General features: G+C 38.1%; 1 protein-coding gene across 8 annotated transcripts in view; it reads right to left on the reverse strand.

Moving 5' to 3' along the window:
* ATR (ATR checkpoint kinase) overlaps positions 1–12527 on the reverse strand; it is a 168738-nt gene that overhangs the window by 81395 nt on the left and 74816 nt on the right. For all 8 annotated transcript variants that reach the window (XR_013959982.1, XR_013959983.1, XR_013959984.1 and 5 more), the window contains 3 exons: positions 12175–12318; positions 7801–7894; positions 6493–6618 (listed from right to left, as the gene is read on the reverse strand). Coding sequence is in view for 5 of the 8 variants with exons in the window: in XM_080657180.1 (XP_080513306.1) it covers positions 6493–6618; positions 7801–7894; positions 12175–12318 (364 nt within the window). In the remaining 3 variants the exon portion in view is untranslated. The remainder of the gene's footprint in view (positions 1–6492; positions 6619–7800; positions 7895–12174; positions 12319–12527) is intronic.

Here is a 12527-nt window from a genome sequence, read left to right on the forward strand (position 1 = left end):
AGAATTAGGGTCCCCAGTCTGCTTGGGGGGCCAGGTAGCACAGCCGCCTTGTGTCAGCGGGAGGCCCACTCTTGCGCCGTGAGAAACAGGCTCCCGTGTGCTGAAATATGTACCATTCTTGTAATCCTGGAATAATTTACAATTGTTTCTGAGCATTTTCTTAATGTGAAACTGAATTCTGTTTGATATTTCATTTACATTTTGTTTTGATATCTGTAATAATGATCTTCAATATTATTTATTTTATGCTATCTTTATGAAGTTTAGTGAACATTTTTATACATTGCTCCTTAAAAAAAGTATATGCTTTTGGCCTGACCGGCATGGCTCAGTCGTTGAGCCTCAACCTATGAACCAGGAGGTTACAGTTAGATTCCAGGTCAGGTGCATGACCAGGTTACAGGATTGGTTCCCAGTGTGGGGTGTGCAGTTTCTGTGATTTTTAAAAAATATTTTCTTAGTTTCAACCGTTATTTCTGTCTGATCAGTTCCTCTTTGCACATTTGTGCATTCTGCTTTTTGTTCTTCTTTAGATTAGATATGTATCTATTAAGCTAGTTTTCTCCAAAGAACCAGAATTGTTCCATTTTTTGCTTTGCTACATGATTACTTTTTGCTTTTATTTTTTACTAGAGGCCCAGTGCACAAAATTCGTGCATGGGGCGGGGGTCCCCTCAGCCCGGCCTGCACCCTCTCGCAAGCCAGGATCAATGGCTCCTAACTGCTCACCTGCCTGATCACCCATAACCACTCTGCCTGCCTACCTGATTGCCCCTTCCCCTCTGCCTGCCTGATCACCCCTAACCACCTCTGCCTACCTGCTTGATCACCCCTAACCCTACTGCCTGCCTGTCTGATCGCTCCTAACTGTTCTACTGCCTGCCTGATCGTCCCTAACCACCTCTCCCTCAGCCTCCGCCAGCACGGCTTTATCTGTAAGGACATCCGGAATGATGTCCAGAATGGCATTGTCTAATTAGCATATTACGCTTTTATTAATATAGATTACTCTCTTCTTGTGCTATCTTTTCTAAATTAAACAGCTTTATTAAAATATAATTCACATACCATAAATTCACTCCTTTAAAGTATAAAAATCGGCGGTCTTTTATATATTCACAAGGTGTAAAATATTTACAAGTGCAACCATTACTTCTATTTAATTACAGAACATTTTTTAGTTTTCTTCTTACCAACTTAAAATAAATGTATCCAGGTACATATTGATTCTAAACTAAATTAACCTCACTTTTTAAAAATATCCTTTAACAATCTGTGGCCATTGTATCTTATTCAGACTACTCAATCAGACTTTTAAGACTCCTGCAAGTGCACTTACTTTCTTACACTGCCTAGTTAATCTCTTAGCATTGGAGTTTTACATTAAAGGAACGTTTGTAGAAAAAGTGTGGCAGTTGTGGCTTTTCCCCAAGAGTATAAGAAATCTCCTTGAATTCTCAGCTTTAGCCATTTGTATCTAAGAGGTGATGATCAATATGAATTTTCATTTACACCATGACCATGTCAAATGCTTTGAAATAATCTAAGCTGGCAAGAGGAGAGATCCTTTGCTAATCATACATCCCTATATTAAATTTAAAAGCTTGAGGTCCATTGACACATGAGGTCATGCAATTCAGTAATTTTTATTACCACGTCTGAAAAACATGTTATAACTATCACCTACCTGAAATGTCATGTTCTAAAATTCCAAAATTATGTTCAGCAATAGATCTGAGTTAGAAACCGTTTTAGATGGAATCTCTACTCACTATCACATATATGCTTGTCTCTGTCCATTCCAGGTGGACAGTTCTTTGGACACCTCTTATCCTGTCATCCCGTTCTTTTAGGTCACATTTTTAGCTATAGCTTTTGTGTTGCCTTTTTTCCAACACTGCGGATTTCTACCAAAACAAAAGTCCTCTAAGTCCCCTCAAATTTATTAATCTGATCATAATTTTGCTTTTAACATAAATAAAAAGATGAATTTTTGTGAGTGACACCAAATGCATATTTAAACATCATTTCATTTGTTTTGATTTAATGTTCTTTTGCTTTTTGTAATCAGAAGTAGCAAGTTTTCTAGGCAATTATTTCAACTAAAGCTGTTATAAGAAAAATGTGGGTACGAAAAGCCTACCAATAAGTACAAATAAACATTAGTTCCTCCATTAAGGTAATATTCAAGTAAGAGCCCAAGAGTGATTGTGGAGGGGAAGACTGCTTTCTCCATAAGATGGCCCTTGATACCATGCTCCTACATGAGGTCTACCTGACTCTGTGGTAGAAGTCAAGCCTTGCCTCTTTGTGAATTTTATTATATGCACATTGGTGGGTAACCAACTGAGTTCTTCATCCCCAAAAGAAGGAAAATTAGCCTACACAGAATAATAAAAAATGATCTCTCTCTTCTACTAAGTCTTAAAACTTGAAGACAGTAACTTCTTTAATCTAAATTCTGCAGGTGGAAAAGTAAAATAGAGATATCTTTAATGTTTCAAACTTCACTACAGCAGAGGTTGTAACAAAGTTAAAAAGTGTCATTTTAGTCATTGCAGAAATGAGCATTTTGTTGCACCCTAAAATGGCTTTTGAGAAAAAAAATTATAGCATGGTAAAGCCAGTTATGTAATACAGACTGATTATATCTAGAGAGAATTGACTTGAGATATGTAAAGAGCCTATTTTTAGATGCCATGTAATCTTAATTTTTGATGAATAAGTGACATCTGTATTTCTTGGAATTTGTGTGCAAAGAATGGTGAAAATGTAGTTTTAAACACACATAGGTAGGCAGCTTGACATACATGTGTAGATATGTTGACATAACTAAAACCAACGGACTTAAAGGTCATCATTTAATCTAACATGTAGAATTAAGTAGAAGTTTTAAAATAATGATTTAGAGATTTAAAAAAGATAGAGCCGAAACCGGTTTGGCTCAGTGGATAGAGCGTCGGCCTGCGGACTGAAAGGTCCTGGGTTCGATTCCGGTCAAGGGCATGTACCTTGGTTGCAGGCACATCCCCAGTGGGAGGTGTGCAGGAGGCAGCTGATCGATGTTTCTCTCTCATCGGTGTTTCTAGCTCTCTATCCCTCTCCCTTCCTCTCTGTGAAATATCAATAAAATAAAAAAATAAAAAAAAGATAGAAAAATATATATAGTCATTCTATGAATTAAAAACTGATTGGTTCACTCTGGCTAGGTAGCTCAGGTGGTTACAGTGTCATCCCAATACACCAAGGTTGTGGGTTCGATTCCCGGTCAGGTCACACATAAGAATCAACCAATGAATGCATGAATCAACTGGAACAACAGATCCATGCCTCTTTCTTTCTCCATCCCACCCCCATTCCTCTCTCTCTCTCTCTCAAATTAATCAACCAAGCCCTTGCCAGTTTGGCTCCGTGGATAGAGCGTTGGCCTGTGGACTGAAGGGTCCCCGGTTCAATTCCAGTCAAGGGCACATGCGCATGTTGCAGGCTCGATCCCCAATAGGGGATTGATCAATGATTCTCATCACTGATGTCTCTCTCTCTCTCTCTCTGTCTCTCTCCCCTCCTCTCCCTCCCTCCCACTCCTTTCCTCTCTGAAATCAATAAAAAAAAAATATTTAAAAACATCTGATTTTTCCTATCATTATTTAGACCACATTTGTGTTTTAAAGTACTCCCAATACATTTATTAACTAAGTTAGACTTAGCCATACAAAGTGGCAGTGTAGACCTGAGCTATTTGATGATTTTAGTTCAACAAAAATGAGGAACCAAGCCTCTGAGCAGCTTCATCCCATAACCCACACTTCCCTTGCTGCTGGTGTGGAAACATATTAAGTGAAACCAATAAATATATTGGTCCTGTCCAGCTCTGCTGAATGGAGGCAGACGCAGAATAAATCTAGCTGAAATGAGGAGCCCGAGATATGTAAATATACCAAAGTAGCTCAGTCTCCAACTTAACTTATATTAATCAACTTACAAAAATTCATATTATAATTGTCCTTTGTTAAATAGGATGTCAACTAGATTCAAGAATACATCGTTTGCAGTGATTGGGTTTAGAACTGAGAATTTTAAGATCTTCCAACACTGTACTAAAACATTTCAATAAAATCATGCTGCTTCTTTCAAAAAAAGAAACTAGAGGATCTTTAAGTATGGAATCCAGGTCGAAGTTTGGGGCAAGGGCAAGCAGAGTAGTTTTAATATAGTATAGGGGCAGTGGTTGGCAAACTCATTAGTCAACAGAGCCAAGTATCAACAGTACAACGATTGAAATTTCTTTTGAGAGCCAAATTTTTTAAACTTAAACTATATAGGTAGGTACATTGTTATTAACTTAATGAGGGTACTCCTAAGCTTGCCTTTGCTAAAAACTCAAGGGGCCAAAGAGCCGCATGTGGCTTGCGAGCCGCAGTTTGCCGACCACTGGTATAGGGCAAAGAATGAGGCTATAACATTGACAATATACACAGAGTGGCCAGATTATTATGATCTCTGAATGCATAATAATCTGGCCACTCTGTGTGTGTGTGTGTGTGTGTGTGTGTGTGTGTGTGTGTGTGTGTTAGAGATTAGAGGCCCGGTGCATGAATTCGTGCATGGGTGGGGTCCGGCCAGCCTGGCCAGGGGGAAGGGACTTGGGTAGTTGGCCGGCCTGCCTGCTGGTCAAATTCCTGGTCAAGGGAACAATTTGCATATTAGCCTTTTATTATATAGGATATACACTGAGTGGCCACATTATTATGTGTTCAGAGATCATAATAATCTGGCCACTCAGCGTAGATATAGATGTAGATAGCTATAGATATAGATATATTTGTGGGGGGGGGGGGGTTGTTAATCCTCACCCAAGGATATTTTCCCACTGCTTTTTTTTTTTTTAAATATATTTTATTGATTTTTTAGAGAGAAAGGGAGAGGGATAGAAAGTTAGAAACATCGATGAGAGAAAAACATCGATCAGCTGCCTCCTGCACACCCCCCACTGGGGATGTGCCTGCAACCCAGGTACATGCCCTTGACTGGAATCGAACCTCGGACCATTCAGTCCACAGGCCGACACTCTATCCACTGAGCCAAACCGGTCAGGGCCCCACTGTTTTAGATAGTGAAAGGGAGAAAGGGAGGGGAAAGGAGGGGGGGGGAGGGGAGGGAGAAAGAGAAACATCAATGTGAGAGAGAGACACACATCGATTGGTTGCCTCCCACATGAGGGAATGAACCTGCAACCCAGGTACATGCCCTTGACTGGGAATTGAACCCAAGACCCTATGATGCTGGGGCTGACACTCTAACCACTGAGAAACACAGACCAGGGCTAACACTGATAATATAGAACCACAGTTAATATGACATAAATCACACACTCAAGTAGATTCAAAGCTCTTCACATATGGTAGGACCATCTCCACATTGGCTCATCTCCACATTGGCTGCTCCCCACATTGGTTATATAAGTTCACTGACCCAGAAGCATGTACTCGTTACCATCATGTATATCTTTTTCCTAAATAAATGCTTCCATCATGAAAACAAACATAACACTAACTCATGAGGGTCTTAAGACTCTCATTTCATATGGATTAATTAATATGCAAAATTAAGTACCTCAGTTAAATTTTTCCATTTTATATTTATAGTGATCTGGCATTTTAAATTCAGTTCTCACTATCATCAAGATTAGGGATAATCTACATTATATTGACAAGGAAAAGGAAAAATAAAGTTCACCAGCCCGAGGAAAAAGTAAATTTAAAAATTTAGCTTTATCAAAACTAATTAATTCAGTCAACATGTAAAATGGCAAAATCACTAAAATTTTACTAGCATATGACAGATATCTATAGGAAATTATATGAGAAGTCTCACATAAGCTGCTACTTTTAAAACACACGCATCCTTACTCAGAAAGATGTAGGACCTACCATATAACTATAAATCATAGCCTTTCAAACAAAAAAACCTTTGCAAAGCACTGATATTCAGTCTCAAAGGACATCACATGGATTGCCGATTCTAAATTAGATACAGTAGGTCCTCGGGTTATGTCAGAGATCCGTTCCTATGGCGCGACATACTGCAATTTTCGATTTTCGCCGTAAGTTGGAACCCACCTACATAAGCACCTACTTCACTCAGATGGAGCACACACACCGCAGTAATGAAGTGAAACAGTAAAAAAATTTAAAAGAAAGATAACAATTCCTGACCTTTACTTGTGGTAAATAAATAATAAAAAACATAAAGCACATATGTACATACGTAGAAATGACCAAACTTTTTTTTATATAAATAAGTAAGAGATGGCAACGTAACCATGAAACGACATACGTAATCTGAGGACTGCCTATATTATAATCTAGATAAAATTAAAATCACTTTTTTTAATGAACCTACTGAACTGCAAGCAATTACGCCAATCTGTCATCTTGTCTTTAAACTTCCAAACTTTCTTTTTTATAGCCTTTTAATTGTATCTTAGGATACCTGATTTTTATACAAGGTTTCCTTCAAGCTTGTAAGTGCATGAATACGAACATCTACATTTTCATGTTGGATTGCTTTCATTGATAGCTGCAGAGTTGTCTGAAGATCAGTACTCTCAGAGGTTTCCTACATAAAGAGCACAGAGAGGTACATCTAATCCATTAACCACTTTAGGAACCAGTGGAAGGCCTTATGTCCCTAGAGTTATCACTAAAGTAGTTAAGTTACACCCCAATTAAAAAGCAGTTTTAAAATATAATTTCAATTTCTTCCCTTGGATAGCATGTCATTTTAAGCAATTCTCAGGGAAAGGGATTTCATTCTATCATCTTTAAAGTTGGAGAAATACATTTTTCCAATTACATAGGAATTTACTTATCTAAAATAAATCCTCTTCTTGGTAAGAAATACAAGTTTCCCTAACTTACAAAGGGCTACAATCAGGGGTCCTCAAACTTTTTAAACAGAGGGCCAGTTCACTGTCCCTCAGACCGTTGGAGAGCCAGACTATAGTTTTAAAAAAAACTATGATCAAATTCCTATGCGCACTGCGGGCCCGGGACGAGTCGGCTGCTAAGCAGGACAGGCAGCGGCACCTGGCGGGCCGGATAAATGTCCTTGGCGGGCCGCATGTGGCCCGCGGGCCGTAGTTTGAGGACCCCTGGAATAGCTTTGAGCCAAGTCTATAGATTATGCAAATAATTCACCCCTTCCTTACTCTAACTACTAATTTTCTTATAACTATCATGAATTACCTTTTAAAAGAGAAATAAAGTCTACAGAACCTATCATGGGGTCTGTAGTAAATACCTCTGCCACTCTGACCCAAGGTCAGGTATTCCACTTTTTGCCCTAAAATTCTATGGAATTACCACTAATAATTTTACAAATCCAAATTCACTGGAGTTTAAGATGATGGAATTATAGATTATTCCCCTTCTAAAGCTCAGAAATCAGTCAGACCTGAATTTCCATACTATACTTTATAGCACAACATAATTAGAATTCCACAGCTTTTCTTTCTTTACCCAGGGCATGCACCCATGGTAGCTTCTTTTGGGGGTTATATGTAGGACATATTGGCTTAGGTAGTAAAGGCTCTCTGTTCTATCTAATGCTATTACATCTTTTATCTAAATGCTAAAACTTACTTCTAAAAATCATGGATTTATGACAGAATTATCTAGTCACCAGGAATTGTGTCATGGATTTATGACAGAATTATCTAGTCACCAGGAATTAGCCAATGTACTGGAATTTGGGAATGATTTTGTATCACTGATAGAAATCATAAAAAAAATTAATTACCTTTCTGTATTCCTGTAGAACTGCTTTTATCTTTTTTAATTCTAGATGGTCAGGTAAAAAATATATTTCATGAAGAAAATCTTGTACAGCATCCCTAATTGTCAGTTGGAAGAAAAAGAATTATTTGCAAAGTGAATGCACACTAAGAATATATAAAAAGAGGCTGAAATTAAGGCCAACTTAACGCACATTTAAAAGTACTAGTTAATTACTGACATTCAGAGTATTCTTCCTAACCGTGTGTAGGGATGCTCAGCTAATTAAGAGTGGCAAATCATCAAACCTAAGAAAAAAACTCTGTGGCAGTCTGTGAATAAACTATATTTTTGGTATACACACCCATGTATAGTAACTTCCTCTTCAATTTGTGCTTGGTGTGTGACCTGCTTTAACAAACAAAATATAGCAAAAGAGATTCTGTGCCAGTTTGAGGCCTAAGTGTTAAAAAAGTCTTACAGCTTCTGTCTGGGTTTGTGCTCAAAAGAATCCCGAGTCACCACAGAAGAGGTCTAGCCACCAACAAGGACAGGCTACATGGACAAAACATTCTGAGGTTACATGGAAAAAGGGAGAGGGCCGGCCAAGTCTAGCAGAAGACTGACTGCAGTCATACCAATGACTATTCACAAGACCAGCCAAAGAATCAACCAGCTGAACCCAGCCCAGACTGCAAAATTTTGAATAAATAAAAATGCTCATTGTTTTAGGAAGCTATGTTTTGGAGTGTTTTGTAATGCAGCAACTGATAGCCAAACTCTCATTAAGAATTTTAGAGAATATTTCAAATAATTCGTATTGACACAAATAATTTTTAATTTGCTTCAAATAAATACTCTAATCTTTCTAGGTCCAAATAAAGTGTTTCTAAATTCTGGTCTCACATAACTCAATAAATTCAAGTAAAGAAAAATAAATAAATAATAATTTCTCATCTTCATTAACTCATGCAACAAATATGCATTCAATTAAGTAACTTCTATGTGCTACTATACGCTAGACACTGAGTTTGTAACAATAAAGAAAGCTGAAATAATTTCCTCACTCAAGGAGCTTAAGATCTTCTATCTAGCACTGAGTAAAAGAGAATTTTTTAATGATAGAAAAATGATTCCTCTATGATAAAGATATACTATTTGCATGATAATACAAAAAGTATTTAAAAAGTGGTCTGGATCAGTGATTATGCAGTTCTATAATGTACAAAATATAAAAAATAAAAGCTTTTAACTTAAAAAAACTACATTAGCCGTTTCTTCTGTATTTTCAGAAAATTTCATTAATTATTTACAGTAACATTGGACAGTTACTAGAAATAATGGGAATATCAATTACATGAGTAAGTAGGTAAATAAGTAATACTTAAATCCTAACTTTTCAAAAGCAAATGAACACACCAGTAAGTGGAAAAATGAAAAAAAATTGAAATGTATGGGACAAAATTCTGGGCTAAAAGGCAGCCTTACTGAGGAATAAAAATGGAAAGGAATAATGTGTTTTCTTGCAATGACAATTGAAACAAAAATTAAAAATAAACAATCTGGAATGGTTACAGCCTGTTTTGGAAAATCTTGAGAAATTATTTTAAGAAATATGATACTGCCAGATTTTGGAAAGCCTTGAATGTCAAAATAAGGAATTTGGAATCTGTGGATTAGGAAATGAAGAACCACAAAATGTCTCTGCATGTTATAAAGTTCTAGATAAAGAAATGCTTTTAAATATGACCAATATAGGTAGAAACCAAGATGGCGACATAGGCAAACACCTAAACTGCTGCCTCGCACAACAATATCAAAACTACAACTAAAAGACAAAACGGACACCATCCAGAACCATGGGAAAACTGGCTGAGTGGAAATTCTACAACTAGAAGGAAAGAGGAAGCACACTGAGACTCAGAGGAGCTGCAAAAGGCTGAGGTATGGAGATGCGCGCGCCGAGAGGATGGGCAGCTGAGTGCGCGGCTGGCTTTCTAAAGCGGGAGGGAGACGGAAGCTCCTGACTGCGCTGAACTCCAGACCCGGGTGAGACTCTGGGAAACCAGACTCATTCGAGGGGAATCTGGACTGTCAGGAAAATAAAAAGCACACTGAGACCTATGGGAGCTGTGCAAGGCAGAGGTCTGGGGGCGTGCGCACGCAGAGAAGACTGACTGCTGAGTGCACGAGCAACTGAGTGCCGGCTGGCTCTCTAAAGCGGGAGGGAGACGGAAGCTCCTGACTGCGCTGAACTCCAGTTCCAGGCGAGTTTCTGGGAACCCAGACTCATTCGGGGAGAAACTGGTGTGGCAGCGGGTGAAACTTGAGGGCAGCTTTCTCTCAGAGGTGCTTGCAGCAATTACCGAGGGACACTGAGACCCAGGGGCCTCATAGGGCAGGGCTCACGGGAAGCCAAGGCTGTCTGCTCTGCCCTGAAACTCCACCCCATCCAAGCTGAGCACAGAGGCTTTTGCAATTTTGCAAGACTTGTCTCATAAGAGTGTCTCCAGCACAGAAGTTCTCCTAGTGTAGACACAGCTGATCCTCACAGCCAACTGGCCTGGAGGTCAATTCCTCCGAGTGATACCAACAACAATCAAGACTTAACTACAACAAGGCTGGGCACACATTCCACAAAGGGGTGCACCAAGAGTGTCCACCTCAGGTAACTAGGGAGGCTGAGCCACTGGGCACTAGAGGACACCTACCACACAAAGCTACTCTACCAACTCAGGGAAGCAGCAAAAATGCAGAGACAAAGAAACAGATCACAAACGAAAGAAATGGAGGAAAGCAAACGACTGGATATAGAACTCAAAACCACGGTTATAAGGTTTTTCAAGAATTTCCTAGAAAAGGCCAATAAATTTAGCGAGAACCTTGAGGATATGAAAAAGGACCAACTAGAAATTAAACATACACTGTCTAAAATAAAAAATATTAAACAGAGACCTAACAGCAGACTAGAGGACTGCAAGAATCAAGTCAAAGATTTGAAATACAAAGAAGCAAAAAACACTCAACTGGAAAAGCAAAAAGAAAAAGGAATCCAAAAATTTGAAGATAGTGTAAGGAGCCTCTGGGACAATCTCAAGTGTACCAACATCCGAATTATGGGGGTGCCAGAAGAAGAGAGAGAGCAAGATAATGAAAACCTATTTGAAGAAATAATGACCGAAAACTTCCCCCACCTAGTGAAAAAAATAGACTTACAAGTCCAGGAGGCGCACAGAACCCCAAACAAAAGGAATCCAAAGAGGACCACACCAAGACACATCATAATTAAAATGGCAAGAGCAAAAGACAAAGAGAGAATATTAAAAGCAGCAAGAGAAAAACAGTTAATTACCGACAAGGGAGCACCCATATGATCGTCAGCTGATTTCTCAACAGAAACTATGAAGGCCAGGTGGGAGTGGCAAGAAATATTCAAAGTGATGAATAGCAAGAACCTACAACCAAGATTACTCTACCCAGCAAAGCTATCATTCAGAATTGAAGGGCAGATAAAGAGCTTCACAGATAAGAAAAAGCTAAAGGAGTTCATCACCACCAAACCAGTATTATATGAAATGCTGAAAGGTATTCTTTAAGAAGAAGAAAAGAAGAAAAAGGTAAAGATAAAAATTATGAACAACAAATACATGTCTATCAACAAGTGAATCTAAAAATCAAGTGAATAAAAAAATCTGATGAACAGAATAAACTGGTGAATATAATAGAATCAGGGCCATAGAAAGGGAGTGGACTGACAATTCTCAGGGGGAAAGGAGTGTCGGGGGTGCGGGACAAGACTGGACAAACATCGTACACCTATGGATGAGGACAGTGGAGGGGAGGTAAGGGCAGAGGGGGCTGAGAACCGGGTGGAGGGGAGCTATGGGGGGAAAAAAGAGGAACAATTGTAATAATCTGCACAATAAAGATTTATTAAATTAAAAAAAATGACCAATATAAAGAAATGGAATAAAAGCTTAAATGAAGGGAGACTGGTTTGAAATTTAATCTAATGAAACAGTAAGAGTTTCAACTGAGGTAAGTTATAGAAAGTAATAAATATCCCTCTTAACTTTCTCATGCTACTCAATTATATGCCTTTTAACTGTGAGAAGAAAGGTAAATTTAGCCTCACCTTTTTCAAAATTGATGAAAAATAATTCAGTTGCTGACCTACTAATTAATAAAATTAAAATATACTTATAATGGAAACCATGTCACAACTGAAATAGCCATCAGTTCAATATTTATTGTCTTAAAATATATCAATATACTTGTTACTGATGAACTCTAAACAGAATATGAACAGTTCTACATTATCAATAATCCTAATACCTTGAGACATAAAGATACAGTAATAAAAAGTTGCTACATTTGTTATCAATTTCAGTTACAATACCTGTTTTCAATGATAAGGTAGTGAAATATAGCTGCAGTTTCCTTAGGCTGGATGTGTATGAGAGGCAACAAAGCTACTATCACATGACTGAGAAGGGAGCCTAGATAAGCATGATCCAGGTAACGAACAAAGCAGTCCCAAGCTCTATGGAAAAACAACAACAAACAACAAAAAATAAAAGGTAAAGGTCACATTACAGTATTTTTATTATTTATAAAGCTCCATCAATGACTTATTAGCTAAACAAACAATAGTACATACAAGCAATAAAGGTAGCTGTAAAAATGGAGTAAAATTCAGTAGTGTATACTCAAATAATATGTGAAGTAAAAGAAGCAAGGTAAAAAACAGTA

This window comes from Plecotus auritus (genome assembly GCF_963455305.1).
Source record: "Plecotus auritus genome assembly, chromosome: 2".
In the NCBI taxonomy this organism is placed as follows: domain Eukaryota; kingdom Metazoa; phylum Chordata; class Mammalia; order Chiroptera; family Vespertilionidae; genus Plecotus; species Plecotus auritus.